At 56.9% G+C, this 18,750-nt stretch overlaps 1 protein-coding gene across 1 annotated transcript in view; it reads right to left on the bottom strand.

Annotated features, from left to right (window-relative positions):
* Positions 1 to 333: 333 nt before the first annotated feature.
* The window catches only part of TPO (thyroid peroxidase), a 32,237-nt gene continuing 13,820 nt past the window's right edge, over positions 334 to 18,750 (bottom strand). The window contains exons 6-15 of the mRNA XM_032653007.1: positions 16,840 to 16,969; positions 15,136 to 15,342; positions 13,515 to 14,030; positions 9,379 to 9,631; positions 8,664 to 8,834; positions 7,289 to 7,526; positions 6,567 to 6,775; positions 5,808 to 5,978; positions 1,171 to 1,302; positions 334 to 437 (exon numbers count right to left, since the gene is read on the bottom strand). Of these exons, the coding sequence (XP_032508898.1) occupies positions 334 to 437; positions 1,171 to 1,302; positions 5,808 to 5,978; positions 6,567 to 6,775; positions 7,289 to 7,526; positions 8,664 to 8,834; positions 9,379 to 9,631; positions 13,515 to 14,030; positions 15,136 to 15,342; positions 16,840 to 16,969 (2,131 nt within the window). The remainder of the gene's footprint in view (positions 438 to 1,170; positions 1,303 to 5,807; positions 5,979 to 6,566; positions 6,776 to 7,288; positions 7,527 to 8,663; positions 8,835 to 9,378; positions 9,632 to 13,514; positions 14,031 to 15,135; positions 15,343 to 16,839; positions 16,970 to 18,750) is intronic.

The following is an 18,750-nucleotide window of genomic DNA, read 5'->3' as shown; positions in this document are numbered from 1 at the left end:
TTATCCAGGGATGACCTTTTTTCTCTGAGAAACCTTTGTAAGAACCTTTACTCCTAACGAAAGAGACTTTCAATACAATCATTTAATGTGACCAAGAATCCAATATCCCCGAATCTCCACCCACAGGTGTTCAACACCCTCTAATGTGTACGAACGGTCACCCCACTTTCATATCTGGAGCAGAATGAAAGAGCCAGAAAGGCTAACACTGAACGAAGTAGCTCTGGAGACAGGTGGGTTTGGACGCCGGTGCTCTCTACTGGTTTCAGAAAAATAAAGAAGCAGCATCTCCAGCCGGGCCCATAGGAGCGGAAGTTGCTGAAAAGCAGGGACTTACCACCTGCAAACCACCATCCAGGTGAGGCCTGCCAGGCCACAGACGAGCACAGCGCCCAGCATGATGGAGACCATGGACGCCCGCGGGAGCCTCCCGGAGTCTGGAGCAAGGACAGAGCCAGCCGGTGAGCCTGCCCGGCTGAGGGCAGTGGCCAGTGCGCCCTCCCAAACCCCAGCCCAACCCCCAGCCACCACCGAGCATCCCTGACCCTGGAAACCCAGTTCCTCTGGGTAATTTTCCTTCCACAGACCTCCTTGCTCTGCCCCGTGGGCTGTCCATCCCCTGCTGTCTTTGCTGTACTTGGAGTTGAGCTCTGCTCTGTACTGAGCTCTCCTTTTCCTACTGCAGGAGCTTTAATAAAATGTCTTGCCATTGTAACAGGTCCCGGTGCATGATATTTCTTATGACCGCTTATGAAATAGATTTCTTAGTATTCTTTTCTTAAAATTTTTCTTACAGGAGCTGGAAGCCAAGTTATGATTCCTAGATTTGCAGCTGAGTGGCTGTGTGACCCTGAGCAAGGCACTTACCCTCTCTGTTCTGCACATGGGGATCAAGCTTCGTGCTTCCCTCCCGGAGATAATTCACGGGGGGTGGGTGTGTGAAACTAGCTGAGGGTCTGGAGCGAGCCCGCCCCGCCCAGGGTTTCACAGTGGTCCTGTGTCTCAGACACGATCTAGCCTCAGGTACGAACCGGCTGGCTCCCTGCTCTCACCCAGCATCAGAGGCCGTGGCAGCGCGGACACACATGGCCGGAGGGTGACCCTTAGGTCATCCCTGCCTGTATGTTGACACCCCCTTCCAGCCTGGATGCCCGAGGGCCGTGGTCTCACCCACGCAGGTCCTGCCGTCCTCGCCGAGCACGTAGGGGTCGGTGCACTCGCACTGGAAACCGCCCTTGGTGTTCTTGCACCGGGCGGACGCGTGGCACGGGGCTTCCGTCACGTCTTCACACTCGTTGATGTCTGCACACACGACGAGAGGTCAGGGACAGCCTCCTGATTCCCTTCCCCACGAGGCCGGCCCCTCCCAGCTCTGTCCCGTGTCCAGGAGGCAGAGGGACGTCACCCCATGTCGGGGCTGCGTCTCCCCTGGATCCCCGCACCTTTGAAAAGAGAACGTCCCCTGATGTCCCGCGGGCATTTCCCTCCCTCCCCACTTCTGCTCACAGCGGCCCTTCGGCCACTCAGGAGACAGCCCGGCCCGTGGCCACCCTCTGCCCCGCTGGCCTGACTGCTTCTCCTGGCCCGCCCCCAGTGGCCGCCTCAGGCCCGCAATCCCTCTGGTGCCGGTGCCGATCCAGAGTCAGTCCTGTTCGTTCAAATTCTGCTAGGTGCTGCGAGGGCCCGAGCGTGAGGCAGGTCCCCGGAGGTTCAGGCCACACAGGCCGGCGGCCTCGCTCAGACGCGGGCACGTGTTCCCCCTGGAGGCCACTGGTGCTTTCCACACTGAGGAGGACTCCACCCCGGGCGGGACTCGAGAGTGGGTGGGAAGGAGGCGGGTGAGGGCCGGTGGGAGCGAGTCCGCCCACCCCAAGCAGACAGCTTCCAGCCACACAGCCGGCTCTGGGCCTGGGCCTCCACCCACCGCTGGGAGAACACCGGCCGTGCCGCCAGGAGCCGGGACCTGACACCCAGGCCCGCAGAGCAGGTGGGTGTGGTGAGTCCTCCCAGACAAGGAGCGTGTGCGGCCCCTGCGGTCTCCTTCTGTCGGAACCCATAACCACGACCGGACCCCAGGTTCCTGTTTCCAAATGACGTGCTATCTTTTCTGGCCAATTTCAGGAAGGAAGCAGCAGAGTGCGAAAGGAAGAAATGTGTCCTGAATGCATGCTGTCCAGCCACATCACATTAGCAGGCGCCACACGCGCGTGTCCTCGTAGGTGGTCCCTGTTCTGAGGGAATGAAGTGAACGTGGGCTCAGCCTCTGCTGCTGGCCGAGCCCCTCACTCCATCCTGGACACTGGACTGCAGATAGGGTGCTTAAAACAAAGCAGGTTCCTTCTCTCCCAGTTCTGCAGGCCTGAAGTCCAGACGCGGCCCTGAACTCACTTGGAGGGAAGCATCATTCCCGGTCTCTCCCGACTCCCGGGGCTGCTGGCGTCTCGGCTTCCTCAGCCTGGCTGCATCTCTCCCATCCTCCATCCTCACGTGGCCGTCTTCCCTCTGTGCCTGTCCTCCTCCTAGAGGGACACCGGTTCTACTGCACCAGGGCCCACCCTGATGGCCTCATTTGAATTTGATTGTACCTGCAAAGGACCTACTCCTAATAAGGCCACATCTGAGGTCCTGAGGTTTAGGACTTCAACATACCTTTTGTGGGGACAGAATTCAACCCCTTTCACTCCATGGTCAGGTTCTTCCCATCAGAAGCCAGAGCGGGGACTGTAGGGTCTGGTCTCCTGGTCCGGGGAGTCCACCCAGAATGTGTGGCAGCCCCACACGGGTGGTGAGGCCCGTCTCAAGCCTGTGTGTCCCCAGATCCCCACGTCAGTCTGCACCATGGCCGTGGCTGCTCCTACCGGCACAGGTTACCTCCCAAGGAGAGCTGAAGACCACACCCCCGGGCCCAGCTACAAACATCTGCACGATGTTCCATTTCCCTAAGCACGTCTGTGCCGACGGCACACCTCACTCTCCCTGTAGGTGCAGAAACATTTATTTGTGCTCGTTTATTACAGAACCTCTCGGCAATAACTGGAGCGAAGAGCCACGGACACGTTGCTCTTTATCCGTCCTGGATTCACGACTTTAAAGCCCTCTAAAGAGACTCATCACACTCATTTGCTCATTATTCTTTTTAATCTGATGATTTTGGGGGCTAAGCAGGATTTGAGCAGAGAAGAGAGAACGAGTGTCCTTAGATTTTGTGGATTAGATGTTCAGTTAAAAGCTGTCGCTGCCCTTTCTGCAGCCATGGACGTGCAGGTAAGCGATTCCGCTGAGGACGGGCTGCAGCCCTTCTGTCACATCAATTCACAGTGGAAGTAAAATTCCCTCCCTGCTACATTCCAGAGTCATTTTTTTCTCGCAATTCTTGGCTTAGAAACTTCTAGTAGAGGCACAGATCAGGCGAAAAATATCTGTGTAAAGGAGCGAGTGCATTTGTACCGGGGGTGGCCCTCATCCTGCTTCCTGTCATATACTTACGTTAAAGATATTCTGCCTTAATTATCGATGTGTCCAGACAAAGACACAGGGTTCTATAAACAGAGTCAGTACCCTCCTCCCTGGTCCTATCTCGCTGTGCCCACGTGACCGAGCTTAAGGAGCTCCTGTCTCCATGGGATGCTTATCAATGTCGAAATAAATAGGACCCACTGCTTGTTGGAAAGTGGGTTCTCACTATCCACACAGCTCTGTAACTCGCGTTTTTACTTAGTGATGTACTGACACGTGCCTTGCACATGCTTTCAGGGCGCGGTTAGCTGTTAGTACGAAAAATTACGTTAGAAAAAGACAGGAGGTGGGGGAGCTGACTGGGAGGTGGGAGGACGCTGGGAGTAGAAGAGCAATGCTGGCATCGTTTGGAGCATTGCTAGGGCACAGGAGGCCTCCCTGGGGGAGACAGTCTGAGCTGGGCGTCAGGGTGTATCCAGGGGCAGCGGGTGAGCTCGAGGCGCTGACCTTCCTTTACTCTCCGGTTCTAAGCTTTTCTCCTTTTTTATTTGTACTTTGTGGACCCCTATGAATAGAGCTTCGGGGTCATAAATAGCTAAAACAAGTAGCCAGCATGATGCAGCATAAAAGGTCCAGGGGTTTATTCAGTAAAGACGGAAGGCACACACATGACGTTTACGCCTGGAGCACGCAGGGCTCTCACCCCCTCCCCCGATCCGGGCTCGTGTCCTTGCCCCGCCGACACCAGGACCACAGCCCTGGGCAACAGGGATGTTTCAATTCTGCACCAGCGCTAAGTGGAAACAGCACTAAAAACTTCCAGATTTGTCCTACTTTTGCTCCTGCGGGACCGTCTACAGAACATAAGTATCGGGAGGAGGTTGATGGACAGAAGAGGCGCGTCCGGACGCCACCGCGGTCCAGGACGGTCGGGCTCCTGTCACGGGAGGCTCCTGGAATGTGACTCTCTGCGCGGCCTTGCCCGGCCCCCTCTGCTTCAAGTCCACCGTCGTTCACGCCCAAACCCCAAGGAGATGTGTGGGGTGCCCGCTCAGCTGCAGCCCACGTCCTCCTGGTGCAGACCTGGGTGTGTGAAGGCTGCCTTACCGTTTAACCAGGGCTCTCCGGCCCAGCGTGCTGGATTTGGCCGTAGATTCCCTCAAACCCTCACTCTCCCGATGAGCTCCCTGTGCCGTCCGCCCTCCTCCAGGTGGTGGCCTGGATGTCGCCCTGGAGCCCCTCCTTCTTTGCCTCCTTGTCCTTCCCTCACACCTGGAGGGAGCGGCCGGGACCTTCCTGAGCCTGGTGCCCCGGGCTGAGTCCTGAGGGTCCTGGGGGGTCCGGCCTCTCCTGGGCTTTTCCTGTACTCTTCCGAGTCTAGAGGCGGGTGTGGCCTCTGTAACTTTCCAGGACCCATTTTGGAGTCCCCAGAATTGAAGTGAAAACTTTGTTACTGTGGTAAAACATACATAACATGAAATTTACCATCTTAATTATTTGTCAGTGTGCCTTTTGGTCGCATTAAGTACGATCACGTGGTCGTCAACCATGACCGCCCTCCATCTCTGGAATTGTTTCATCTTCCCAAATCGAAACTGTAGAACTGAACAAGTTGGGCCTTGTTTTCATTTCTTGTAAACCAGCCCGATTCTTGCATGAGTCCGTCTCCTGCTCCTCTAGGGTCTTCCTCGTGCAGCTTAGAGGGAAACGTGAGGGAGCTTCTCCCAGGGGACGAGGGAGGCTTCCTGCTTCTGCTTGCCTGGTCCCTGTTCCGGGTCCTCCCAGGTGTAGGCAGACTGGGGCCCAGAGCAGGCAGGGCCTGCTGAGGTCTCCCCAGAAACGGGCCACCACAGGTGGGGGGCCTGCTCTACTGATGCCTCCTGTGGAAACACTCGTGTTTCATTGGAGCATTGGCTCTGTGAGCTCCTTCCTACAGGCCTCCCTGAAGCTCTAGCCTCTTCCTCCTCCTGTCCTTCCCTGGTCACCCCGCGGGCGTGTCGTGAGGTGACCGTCTTGGTGCTTCATTTTCTACGAAGACATCGACTTAGGAACATGGGCCACGGGGGAGCGGATACTTTATTTCCACCCAGAGAGTTCCTGGAAGATAATTATACTCGGAGACACCTTTGGTTGAATGACATTTATGTATGTTTTCATTTGGGGGTTCCTTTCAGTGTTTCTTTAAATTGAAGGACAGTTGCTATACGGTATTATATAAGTTACAGGTGTACAGTATAGTGATTCACAATTTTTAAGGTTATTTATTTTTCAAGGACATTTATTCTTAATTTGTATCTGAAAAATGCGGATTCCAGGGTCAAGTCACGAAGAGACACCTGTTAACGACTGACCTTTACAGACCGGAGGCTGGGAATCCCATCCTCGGCGGGTGCAGGCAACTTGCTCCGGCCCGTGGAGCTGGAATCCATGGCGACAGGAAAACACCAGCACACGCCTTCCAGACTCCTCACACAGCAGGAAGTCCCCGTCTTCCACTTTGTCCGGGAAGCCACAGGCATCCTCTGGGCCAGGTTGACAGGTACATACAGTCAACGCCGGACCCCTTTCTTCGCCCTCCTCTGGGGCTGCATCCCCCGATTGGCCTCCCAAGGGGCTCACGTCAGCAATCTCCTTCCCTCCAGGTGGGACACAGCACGGGGCCCCTCTCAGCACTGACCCCCTGCAGCAAAGTCACGCCTCTAACCCTTCCCCATGTATCGGCCGTGACCAGGCTTCCCCACCCACCACGACGAAACCGCTTTAATTGAGGGCGACCACGGTCCTCACTGCACAAGGCAGGCTGGATCTCAGCCCCTCTCCTCTTCTGACCCCAGGGGAGCTCACCGTCGGCCGACCCTCCCGAGGTTGGGACCCGAGACACAGTTGCTCTGCTGGCAGGTACAGGCCAGTGTGGTCCCCAGGAGGGGCCGAGGGGGGCTTCGCCTCAGACCTGCGCCTTCCCCGCCGAGGAGGTCGCGCCTGGGACCCAGCAGGGCGGGAGGCTCTTTCCTACCCCCGAGAGGATTTGAAGCAGCTTCTCTCAGAAGCTGTGACCCCCAGGAGACCCTGTCCTTGACCCTGTAGGAGAGATGCTCCCGGTTCGCGGCTACCTGGAGGAGGGGCCTCCCTCCACGCGCCCAGGTTCATCCCCGGGATGCTGTCGCACGACTCGAACTCCTGGGGCCACGTCCCGACCCGGAAGGCATCGCGTGGCACGCGGGAGAGGCCGGTGTTGTCGCAGATGACGCGGGACAGAGAGTGCCGGCCCAGCTCCTGCCTCTGGGCTTCCGTGAACACCGCCTGGTTCTCCCACCAGAACCTCCAGGAGGACAGACGTGAGGACACGTGAGAGCCCGGTTCCTGCCACGCCGACCACGCCTGCCCACCCTCTGTGCCCACGCCACGCGGCACCGAAGGCCGGGCACGCCCAGGGGAGGAGAGAGGCCCGGACGGCGCCGGGAGGACCGTTCTTTCCATTTAGGGACCCAGTTAACCCGCTCGGCTGCACTGATTTTCCCTGGGTGCAGAGCTGCCTCTACGACAAGAGTGACGAGGACAGAACCCAGCCTTCAGGAGGGCTCTGCGCCTGCCCTGCAGGACGTGCCCTGAGGCCCCCTCCCCGCAGGCTCTCCTCTGGCCCCGTCGCCGGGGAATTCAGCTTCTGGGAAACTGTCTCACGTTCCTCCCAAGAGGCTGCATCGCTGACAAAGCCCACAGCTGCTGACCCGAAGGCCACAGAGCGCTCCTCTCACCACATAAAGCCCCGCTTCCGGCGCGGGAACGCCGTCAGCACCGAACAGCCCCTGCGCCCCCGCCTGTCCCGGGCACCTACCGGTCCCCGTCCCTCAGGTTCCTCATTTGCTTTCCGATGATGCAGGCAAACAGCGGGCCGGTCCGCGCCCCGGGGAGGACCCTCTCGGCTAAGCCCCCGAGCCACACGTCCACATTAGCCGGGTGCCCGTACAGGTCCAGGATCTTGTCGGCCACGCTCCCGTGGCTGGTGGCGGCTCTCAGGTCGGCCCGGGTCTCCAGCCTGGACAAGCCGCAGAATTCCCGCCACTCATTGTAACCTGTGCGGGGAGAGGGCCGAGGCCGCCCTACTCGGGATCCGGACGTTCCCCACCCACCCCGCCAGCTGTGGGCCATCGAGACCTGGGGCTGTGGCCACAGGGTCCCCGCCTCAAATCCACCTTGCCGCCCCACAGCCTGCAGACCTCCCTGTCGGAATATTCCAGCACGGGCGGCAGGGCCTTATTGAGAGTTTGCTCACAAACCAGCCAGGCATCGTGCTTGGGGACCAGGCTGAACCCTACACACCCGAGTGGGTCACACTTTTACCCACTTCTCATCTCTGCTGAGCAGTGAGGCCAGCGCTCACCGGCCATGTCCACGTTCCCACGGCAGCGGCCGGAGCACAGGCACCAGCACCCCTCCTTCCACACAGGCACACACACGCACAGGCACACACACGCACATCCACACACACACACAGGCACACAGACACACATACACACAGACACAGGCACGCACACACACAGGCACACACACGCACAGACACACAGACATACAGACACGCACATACAGACCACACACACGCACACACACACACGCACACACAGGGAGAGCCACGGAAAGGACCACATCTGTGTGACTCTGGGCTGCAGCTCCCTCCTGGTTTCCGGCTTGCTGGGCCGCTGGTCCCCCATCCTCTCCCTCCGCGTCCCACTGCTCTTGGGGCCCGCTTCCTCCAGACCTCCAACCCTCCTCATGGCGCGTGAACCCAAGCCTAACACGCTATCTGGGTCTGACCAGAAGCTCGCCAAGGCTCCCTGTCATTTCCTCTCTGGTTATGTGCTCTGCCGTCCGCGGTCCTTTTGGCAAGACTGGGTCTCGTTTTATGCCCGGGGCCTCAGACGCAGCAGACCCCCGACAGAAGTGCCGCATCAACACGTGGACACAAGGAAACGCATTACGACCGGGCCAGCTCCCCACAGGGCGCTGAGGCAGCGGGACACAGAAAACTGGCGGGGGAGGGCTTGCGCTCAGACTAAACAGAACTAGAGGAAAGGATCTCCTGTTTCCAGTTAGAATGCGAGGGGTACAGAGGCTTTCAAAGCCGTTTCTCAGACGTTGGCAGTAGGTCCGAGATACATTAGAACAGCAGCTCATCTGGCAGCTCCCGCAGGAAATGAACCGGGAGGGCCCACCTGGCAGGCCGTGGTCCCGGCCCCTCTGCAGGTTGATGGATGCCAGGTCCAGGGTCCCCGAGTCCGACAGCACAAAGAGCCTCTCTGTCAGCTCCTCGTTCATCAGCTGGTCTTGCACCTGCAGCTTGGCTGGTGTCGCCAGCAGGCCCCTCACGATGGGGTCCACACCACCTGGAAACAGCACAGAGGAGGGATGTGCTTTCTCAGGTGAGTCTTGGGGAAACAGAACACGGTCTCAGATCGTAAACGACGCTGGTTCTGCACAAAAGCCTCCCATAATCTCAGGAATTCACCTCCAGGGGTTCCCAAGTTTCCTGGGTCCTTAGGGTGCTGCCTCGTGGTGGATTCGCCCCGTCAGGGCCCCAACGGGCCGGACCCTGACGTGTGTCTGAAGGAAACGAGGAGCCTCAGGTGTGGAGGTTTTGTGCTTGTTTTTCAGCAGCAGAAACGTCACAGTTGAAGGAGGTGTTTGCTGAGTCTAAAGCCTAGACCAGTGAACAAACCCCAGCCTGGCTGAGGGAGCCCGGGGCCGCCCCTGCGGATTCTGGAGACTCAGAAACCCCAGGGAAAGCGTCTGATGAACAGGATCACTTTTCAAACCTCTGTGGATGCATTTATATTCTCCATGCCCGCTGCTGACCCGAGCACCTCCGGCCAGCGGGCAGGTGACCGCACACCTGGCTCCCCCTCCCAAGCGTGGCCCAGGGATGCGCACCTTCCTCAAGGAGCCGCCAGGGCCGGAAAAAGGCATCCCGCAGCGGCAGGAGCCCCAGGCGCTCCTGGAAGCGGGCGTCCAGCCGCCGCACCAGCGGGTGGACTGTGGCGTGTCCGAAGCGGAAGGCGGCCGTGGAGAACACATTGGACACCGTAGGGTCCACGGCGGGGTCGTATCCCCTGTAGGGGCCCACGTGCTGCCCGAAGGCCTCGGGGCCCAGGATTTTGGGGACGTAATCCCGCAGGGTGATGATCTGCGGAGAAAGGAGAGTGGGTGGGAGCCGGGGCAGTGGAGCCCCTGGCTGGATGCAGGCTCTCAGTCAGAGCGATGCCGGGCTGGGGGGCTTCTTCCCGCACAAGCCTGGGGGCTGCTGCATCTCCAGAGCTGTCACCGGGGGTCTTGTCATCTGGGGGCACAGGGAAGCAGGGGAGCAGGTACAGGAACACCCCCTATTCCAAAAAAAGTCCCGAGCTCTCGGCTTTTACGGGGTTGTACAGGGCATGTCAGAGATGCCCCCAGACACCCTCCAGGCCAGGCCAGGCCACGTAAAATGAGGGGGACCCTCAGTGCGTGAAGACGAACCAAGGAGGCTGCTGCCCCCCTGCACTCTTTCAGAAACATGAAAAGGTTTCTGTCCAACAATCAGCCCCCCTTCACTCCCACTTCACCCACGAGCCCTCCGTTAACACCAGGACCTAAAGCAAAAATCAGAAATCTAGTCCCTTCGCTGGGTTTGGGCATCAGAGGCTGAAGATTTAGACCAAGGTGAGTTGCAACCCCATATCCCCCCCTTCTCAGCTACGTGACTCTGGGAGGTTGACCTCTCTGAACCTGTTTCCTCTGCTGGAAAAACCTCTTCCTTTGAGTTTTTGTGAGAATAAAAAATATACATGGGTTTATATGTATTAGATACATGGTATTTTATATAGACACTCTATAGAGTACATGTATATATTATATACCGTATGGCTTTATACGTATCAGACATGTGGTATCATATATAGACATTATACGGAGAAGATGCATATATCGTATATAGTGTATACATCCATGCATGGGTAACTACCTGTCCCCAGGTTTAAAGGAAATGATACACAACCTAAAGATCATATACGGTCGGAATGGCTTCCATGAATTAAAATGTAAGCAGGGGCTGAGATCCCTGTGTTATTCCTTTTTTCCCTTCTGAATTGTCTGGTATTTAAGAGAATATTTGGGTCCATAAGCCACATCTAAATGAGGAATATAAACCAGTAGGAAAGATTCTATCCTAGAGGGAAAGGTCTTGAATTTCAGCTTATGAGTGTAGGAAGGGAACACGTACCATTCTCAGAAACAACATGAAGGTGACAACAGAGCATCTGCGTCCTTGTGGGCCATCCCTTCCAAACGACGGAGTGTGTCTTCTAAGTGCACAAGCCGGTACTTCCCAGGCCAGCGGAGGCCGCGGCCTCTAGATGAAGGGCCCATGGAGCCCCTCGCACCGCTGCGTGCCGTCCCCTCCGAGACCTGGGCTGACTGGAGCAGGGGCCTGGCTGGGGTCTCTAGACTGAGGTGCCATCCCTGAGCTGGTTCAAGGATCCGAGCAAAACACCCACGTACCCGACTGGCATTCGGGAAGAGTTAGGATGTGATCACACAGAAGCAGCCACCGCCTCAGACGCTGCAGCTTTTCCCACCACCAGTCGGGGCTGCAGCCGTGCCTTCTCCCCACCCCGCGAGGGGACACAGCAGCGACTTCCACTCCCACCAGCGCTCGGCTCTGATTCCTTCTGCCCCCAGCAGACGGGAGATCCTCTCTCTTCTCCACCAGGGACGCGAGACAGCTTCACACTCGAGTGGAAACTTTAGTGGCGGCCCCTCCCCCGCTCCCTAACTCAGGCTCCACTTGTGATCCCGGAGGACGCAGAGCCTGCCGTCACAGGCTGGCAAGGCTCCCCTTGCCCCCGAAGCAGCTGCTTCAGAGAGCAGAGGGTGCCCTGCAGTCCACCCCACACATCATCCCTGCTCGACCTTGGAGCACAGCCCCCATCACCAGTCTCTCGCGATCTGATCTGAAATGTAACTGGAGGCGATTTTGCCGAAAAGCCTGGATCTCTCCCCAGGGTGAGGGCTGCAGCACCGTTTCACTCTGATCGGCGGGGCCCTAACCCTCCTTTGGAATTGCCAGGACGATGCTGAAACCCTCGCGGCGGTTCCTCACCCGCCGCGTGCACTGGGACAGTCATGGCCCAGCGAAGCACTCCTCCCTGCCGCTTCTCAGGGCCACGGCCGTACTTATTATCTCACTATTTGAGAAGCACAGGTGCCACATGACGTTATTTCCAGGCCAGCAGGTGTTCTCAGAATTCTCGAATGCAAGCACCTCTAATGTACGAGTCTAGGGCCGCGTGCACCCAGATAACCACCCCGCCTTCCCCACTGCAGGGGCACACGGTGGTCGTGGAGCCTCGTCTCCGGGAGGGTCCACGTGGATCTGAGATCCAGCCGCTCAGCTCAGGCCCCTGTGCCGACTGAGCTCTTGTGTTTAAAGAAAGTTTAAGGAACGTCCCGGCTCTCGGGGAGGCAGCAGGGCAGGGCTCCCGGGACTGTTCCTGGGATCTGGTCTTCACTCATGAATTCACATTGGGAAGCACCTCTTAGAGCCAGGCTGGGTCCAGGTGCCCAGAAGCCATTAAACAATAGGGAATCTCTGTCTCCCTGGAGCTTACATTCGGGGGAGCGGCACAGAGGGAACCAAAACAAAGCATATCTGGGTGGTGACAGCAAGCCGGAAAGAGGAATGATCCCGGGACTTATTTCACCAGTGAGCCTGCTGAGGGGGAAGGACGGCTCGGAAGCGGGGACCTCATCCTAACGCTTCCTGACTGGCCAGGCCACTCTGTTCAAGGGGGTCCAGTGAGGGCTGACGGATGAGGTCCTTGATTGTTACCGAAAACCGTTGCAAGACTCCTGGCCATGCTGCACTAATCCCCCTTCGCAGATTCCTGTGTCCTTCTATCTTAACTTTATCCATCCTGTGTGTTCACAGCCGTCAGCTCGTTTACACTACACTGCAGTGTTCATCCAGGCAGCAGGCAGACTGTGTATCAGATGCCCGGGTTATAGTCTATGCACCGCGCCATGCAAGCACATGCGCACACACTCCACAAGCCCAGTCATCCGGGCCAGGGCTCACCCAAAGCACCCTGGTATTAAAACACTGACGTCCTTCCTCAGTGGAGGAATCACAAGCCCCCAACTGCTGCCCAGCCTCTCCTGGACCACGTCCGAGTCCCCTAACCCACCAACATCTATGGGGTGGCGCCGGGCACAGCAGGGCTCTGTAGCCTCTGCTCTAACTCCTGTGTGGCTGGGCCACGGTGGACCAAAGGTGGGCAAGGGACAGGCAGTGCCTGGGGATGGCCCATCCCATCATGTGGTCCCTGTGAGAACTCGGACAAGACCCAACTTCCTCCTTTGTAAAACAGGACTTACAGGGTCACTGAGGGGATACAGGGATGCTATCAAGGGCCTGCTGTAGCACCCGGATCAGAGACACATGACTAGCAACCACTGGTTTAAAACAAAGCACTCCACCTTCATAACAGCCCTGTGAGACCAGCGGACTTAGTAAGGTTATTTGATGGACGTAAGGAATTTTTCCAACTTCGCTCCGTTATAATTGGCCAACTTGACACTCCACCCAGTATCCTCTGAGTCGAGATGAAATATATCATAATAAATCCTTACTTTAACTTGCTAATTTGCAGATCTCATACAGATTGTGTTTCTTTTCATTCTCTCCATAATATCAAAATACCAAAATCACTGGTGGACACCTATCTGAAAGGGTCGCCATGAGGACTACATGAGTTAGAACCCTCAGAGCGCTTAGAACGGTCTGGATATCCGGGGAAGGCCGGAGGAGCCGTGCCTGTTACTACTGCGGTCAGCCTCCTGGTGGGATAATCACCGCCAGCCCCTGAGCAGACAAGCAGCTCCCACGGGACCGCCAGGGATGCAGGGCTTCAGACAGGAGCGGGGTTAATCTCGACGCAGGGCGTCCACCCACAAGGTTCTGAGCGCCCAGGCGGGGGGCCCACCAGACCCCCGCACCCACCCTCGCGGGGCGCCCGCGAGGCCCCTGCGCGCACCTGGTGCAGGGCGCCCACCACCTTGCGCGCCTCTTGGTAGGCGGTGTCCGCGCTCCAGTGCGCATTGAGGGCCTTGAGCGCGGCGGCCAGGCGGTTGTGCTCGCGCAGCCACAGCGTGTGCAGGGCCGCCAGGGCGGGGACCTCACTGGCGCGGCCGTCCCCGGCCAGGAAGCAGGGCGCGCGGGCCCCGGGGGCGCCGGGCCGGGACGCGCAGGCCGGGGGCGCGGGCGGCGGCGCGAAGGGCAGGAAGGCGCGGCCGGCGTCCCGGTAGCGCGCGTTGACGAGCAGCAGCCCCTCGGCGCTGGTCCAGTTCCGCAGCCGCTGCTCGGAGGCCGGGGAGCTGCCGTACACGGTGGACGCGTCCAGGAACGAGGTCAGCCCATTCATCTGCTGGCGCGGGTTCACCCAGGACACGTTGCCGAAGAAGGCGCCTTGGGTCCCGGAGCCGCAGGTGGGTGACGAGCGGTAAAAGGGCAGACAGGCGGTGCCCGCGGCCGGCGAGGCGTTGGCCTGGAGCTGCGGGAAGGGCACGGCGGGTCAGCTGGGGTCCTGGGCCCCCTCCTCATAGACGCTAGGCGCCCCGGGCCGCCCACCTCCCTCCAGCACCGGCCTTCCTCTGCCAGCGCCCCAGGGGTCCCGTCCGCTCTTCAGCGGGCAGCCCTTCTCCTCCCAGGGTCTGGGCGATTAGACTGGTCGGAATTCCCTTTGCTCTGACTCATGCAGCCGTGTGGTGGCGCCCACTTCCCCCGGCCCCCCAGGTCTTCCTTTTGGTGTGTTCTGCCTCGCCTGGGGGGCCACCTCTGCGGACGCCAGGGGTACCCCGCCTGCTGGCTCTCCTTGGCCCACCAGGAAGCCCCTCCTCCGGCCTTCCTAGCTCAGGGCGCCACATGCGGAATCCTGGCTGCTCGGCCAAGGTTTCTGGAATAAACGTGAGGGAGGACCCCAGCCCCAAGCAGTCTCTGCTCCTAGGTGGAAAATGCCCCTTGCCAGCCTCGGAGATATTTTCTTAGGAGAAGTAATTAAAAACCCTGCCTGTATGTCTCTTACATTGCAGGTCGGAGGGAAAACCAGAGCAATATTAACAGGCAACAGTTCTGCAAAATCTCTGTCGGAAGTTCACGGTGCCTGCTCTGAATCTAGCGGCTGTATCCCCAGTGGCTTGTCTGTTAGGCACGCACGTGCGGCCGAGATTCAGGTCAGAGCGCGTTCTCTGTTTCGCTGTTTGTGACAGCGGAACAGCAGCAAAACTGGAGGCGACTCCGGTGCTCGTCAGTAAGGAAATCGGGTTAAACAGGTCAAAATGCAAACGCGGTGGGATAGGGAGGGTCATGAAACCCAGCCTCTGTCCGTTTAGCGAGACGGAGAGAAGTGTAAGAACTATTGCCAAGTGACCCATACCGGGTTCAGGACGTGCGCATAGTAGGACACAAAAACTGTAAGGTATAAGCACACACACGTAATCTTATACACATATATGTGCAGATAACTTCTGGCAGGAAACACAGGAAATTCATAATGGCTGTTACGCCCTGGGGACGGGACCAAAAGGGACTTGTGTCTGAGTTTTGAAGACCGCACCTCTTAGTTTCATAGTAAAAATGAGGAAGTGTAAAAATTCTACCTGTACGGGAAAACACGGGCTTCGGTTCTCACAGGTCCGCTGGCAGTCGGCCCCGCCCCCGAAGGCAGCGTGGCTGGCGCTCTGTGGCGTGAAGGCCAGGTCGTGGTCAGTGTACTGTCCCCACGCCGTCAGGAGGTCAGAGTACTGGCCGTCCTCCGTCACAGCCTCGTTGGAAACGTGGATGACCTGCCTGCTCACCTCCCGGACCTGGGCGGACAGACCAGAGGTCACGTGTGGGAGGCCGTCCTGCGGGGCCGGCGGAAGCAGACCCCTGGGGTGCGGTTAGCCCGGGGGCTCAGGGCTCCGCGCTCATTCACAGGACGCTGGCGCTCCTGGGGCAGGCTAGGGTCCCTGGGGCCGCCCCGGCTCTCCTCCCCGACGTGCACGGGTGGTGATTTAGGGCCGAGTGGTAGTTTCCTCACTTGTAGATAAACATAAAAACGCTGACCTCTGGGGACTGTCGTGGAGGTTAAATTGAGTCATCTAGCGATTAGTGCCATTTAATGCTGGGCCTAGAGGGGCAGAGCCCTGAGCCCGAGGGTTGCTCCCAGGCCTTGAGGCCCAGTGGCGTTTGCCTGGCCTGAGTCAGAATTGTTTGGGATCGGTGACTTTCTCCTTTCCACTTTTTTGCTTCTGAACCAGGACGTCTACAGCTCAGCTGTTATCCCGTGCCCGTCCCACCATTGCATTTTGGGGGCAGGCTTGCTTTCTGGTTTCATAGGCCCCAAAAGAGGGGAGTTTTGCCCCCGGAGGGGTCACACCCAGAGCTTCCCCATCCCTGATTCAGATTATTCAAAGGATGAGATTTGGGGGTCTGAAAATGGTGCGATTTAGATCAGGTTTGGGATTTTGAGTTGATGCTGTGGCGGGCTGAGACTTTGGGGGGCCTCGGGATGGGGGTACATGCAGTTTGCGTGTGGAATGGATATGACTTCTGGGGTCAGAGGGGGACTGGTAGGCAGGGTAATGGTCCCTGCAGATGTCCATTCCCCCATCCCTGGAGCCTGTGAATACATCGCATGGCAAAGGGGACTTGGCAGACGCAGTCACTTTAAGGACCTCGAGATGGGGGTGAGCCTGGATTCCCAGTGGGTCAGATCTAACCACATGGGTCCTTAGACTCTGAGACCTTCCTTGACTCAGGAGAGATGTAACTTCAGAGAAGAGGCACAGAGAGACGCAGCCTTGCTGGCTCCGGGAGGGGGTATAAGCCGAGGAATGTGGGTGGCTACCCACTGGTTTATTCACTGAAGCGAGCAGTCGAATTGGGGACAAATGATCCATTTTTGGACCCGAGTGATCAGTAGATTAGGTATGAGTTTGTTTGGCAAATGATTTGCCTCTGGGAGTGGGTAGCAATTATCATCTTTGCCACTTAAATGAGTGAATTAATCAATTATAAGTGTCTTTGAACGTGTCTGGTCTTGTACCTATTTGTAAAGAGTCGAAAGCTGGAGGAAGCTTAACTCTGTGTTTTTCCACTCACTGGCTGAGTGGCTCTGGTCTGTCAGAGCTAAGTGTCCGAGCCATATGGGGAGGAGACCTTCTCCACCCCACAGGGGCCGGGAGGCCCATCATATAGGCGCCCGCGCAGGGGCCGGCCCGACTGAGCGAGATCTCATCAAAGCCTGGCTCCCTCCAAGGTGAGGGGAGGTTTGCTCCGTCCTGGGAAACCAGTTCCAGCCCCGTTTCTGCGGCACTCACCGGGGGCAGGGGGAACCCGTTGTACAGGAAGTGTGGGTTCCAGCCTCTGGGTTCGCTGATGCCGTCTTCGTAGGCGGGGGGCAGCCACCTGGCCAGGGCTGTGTTGGCGGCTCCCCACCTAGGGTGGTCTCTGTGGAGACAGCAGGGCTCCGTGTTTGAGTCGAGGAGGGACAAAGCAGCAGGGCCGATGCAGTGAACTGTCCCCAGGGACACAGTGGAGCCGGCGCCCCTGGGGTGATTGTAGAGGGTGAAGCCCTCTGTCCAGTGGGGACCACACGCCCCTGTGGTGCTGAGACGTTCCCGGGCTGTAAGGGTGCAGGTGGTCTCGAGGGAGCTGACTCCCAAAGCCCACATGCACGTGCCCTCCCTCCTCAGCACCTGAACCTGGGGCATCCTGCCCGTCCCTGTGTCTCCCACCTTCGCTGCCCAGTTTCCCTGCTTTTCCTCTGAAGGCTGCGTCTCACTCGGGAGCTCGCCATGGGCACCTCCCTGGGGCTCCAACCACTGCGCCACCAGGGAAGCCCTACAGACTATTTTTGAGCATGATTTTTGAGTCATGCAGGTGCCTTTACGTCAAAGGGACCAGTATCAATAAGAATCAGTGTGCCCCAGAGATGTTTCCAGCAATGAGGAAATGAGAGACAAATGATTGGTAACTAGTCCTTGTGCAAATCACATATGAATAGTAAATATATACGTATGTGATCACATATGTAAATGTATAAAATAAATACGTGACTATGTAACATTTAGAAAATACAAGAATAAAAAGCCTAGAGAGAATACGTAAAAGTAAAGGACTATGTAAAAGGAGAAAATAAAATACTTTAATCGTAAAATATCCTACATTTAGAAGAAAACCATCAGACAAATTAGAATGGAAATGTTAGTTCAAAGACAAAAGAAAAGAAGGGGAATTTTCTGTTAGAGAAAAATTTGTTGTTTTTCAAAAATGGATTATCTGGGTACAAAATTGTTGTGGTATCCGAGATCCCTCGGCCTTTATCAACACATCCCTATGGCAATAATAGCCATGGGGGTGTTTGGTGTTTGCAGAATCTTCCAGAAAGAAAGGAGCGAGGCTGGAGTTTGCAGGTGGACAGGAGACAACTTTGCTGGGTTCTTTGAGGTCATGTAGCAAAAGCATTTGAATTGGAAAAGATTGGGATCTAGGCTTTCTAATATTCTTTCTCGCATCTGATGTGTAGACACAACATTTAGGGAGCGAAGTCTATAGGAATCATGGCAAGCTAAAGGATTTTTAAAACTTTTAAAGTATTTGTAAGTGTAAATACTGAAGAATTAGTTGCTTTGTTTTGACACTAAATTATTTTACACCATTTGAGACACAATGTCTGCCCACCATTCTTGTACAAATGGGGCTGGTTTGGATGCTCTGCCCAGAAGTAAAGGAACCACGGGCTGCCGAGAACCTTCTAAGCTCTTGTTTGAGGCAAGAGCCCACAGTTCAGGCAGGGACACCCCAGGGTTCCTGACGCTGGAGAAAAGGCACTTCTGTAGCTCACTCCCAGCCCTGCCGCTGTGTCCAGGGGCCACTCAGGAATGATGAGTAGCAGTAGGTGATGATGGTTACTTTGGCACGTCTGAAGGGACAGTAAATGGGGCTAATTCTAGTTTTAATACTCCGTTGGTCTCCAGAGTGGCTTAATTTGCAAAACCATGTGGATAGTAATGCATTTAATCAGCTGCAGTAAGTCAGCTTTAATACGGAGCTCTGACCTGCTACAGCTGGCTTGTCTTTATTGAAATTCCATAAAGCGCATCCCTTTCACTCAGTTGAGAATAACGAGAACGCTGATTTAACTGCTCAGGGGACTGGGTTTTTTTGTTTGTTTGTTTGTGTTTTTTTCTGATCGACGGTCATGTTTCAGCAGCTCCCGGGACATCACA

This window comes from Phocoena sinus, chromosome 13, assembly GCF_008692025.1.
Source record: "Phocoena sinus isolate mPhoSin1 chromosome 13, mPhoSin1.pri, whole genome shotgun sequence".
In the NCBI taxonomy this organism is placed as follows: Eukaryota; Metazoa; Chordata; class Mammalia; order Artiodactyla; family Phocoenidae; genus Phocoena; species Phocoena sinus.
The sequence above is the reverse complement of the archived record's forward strand: the minus strand, read 5'-3'. Positions and strand labels throughout refer to the sequence as shown.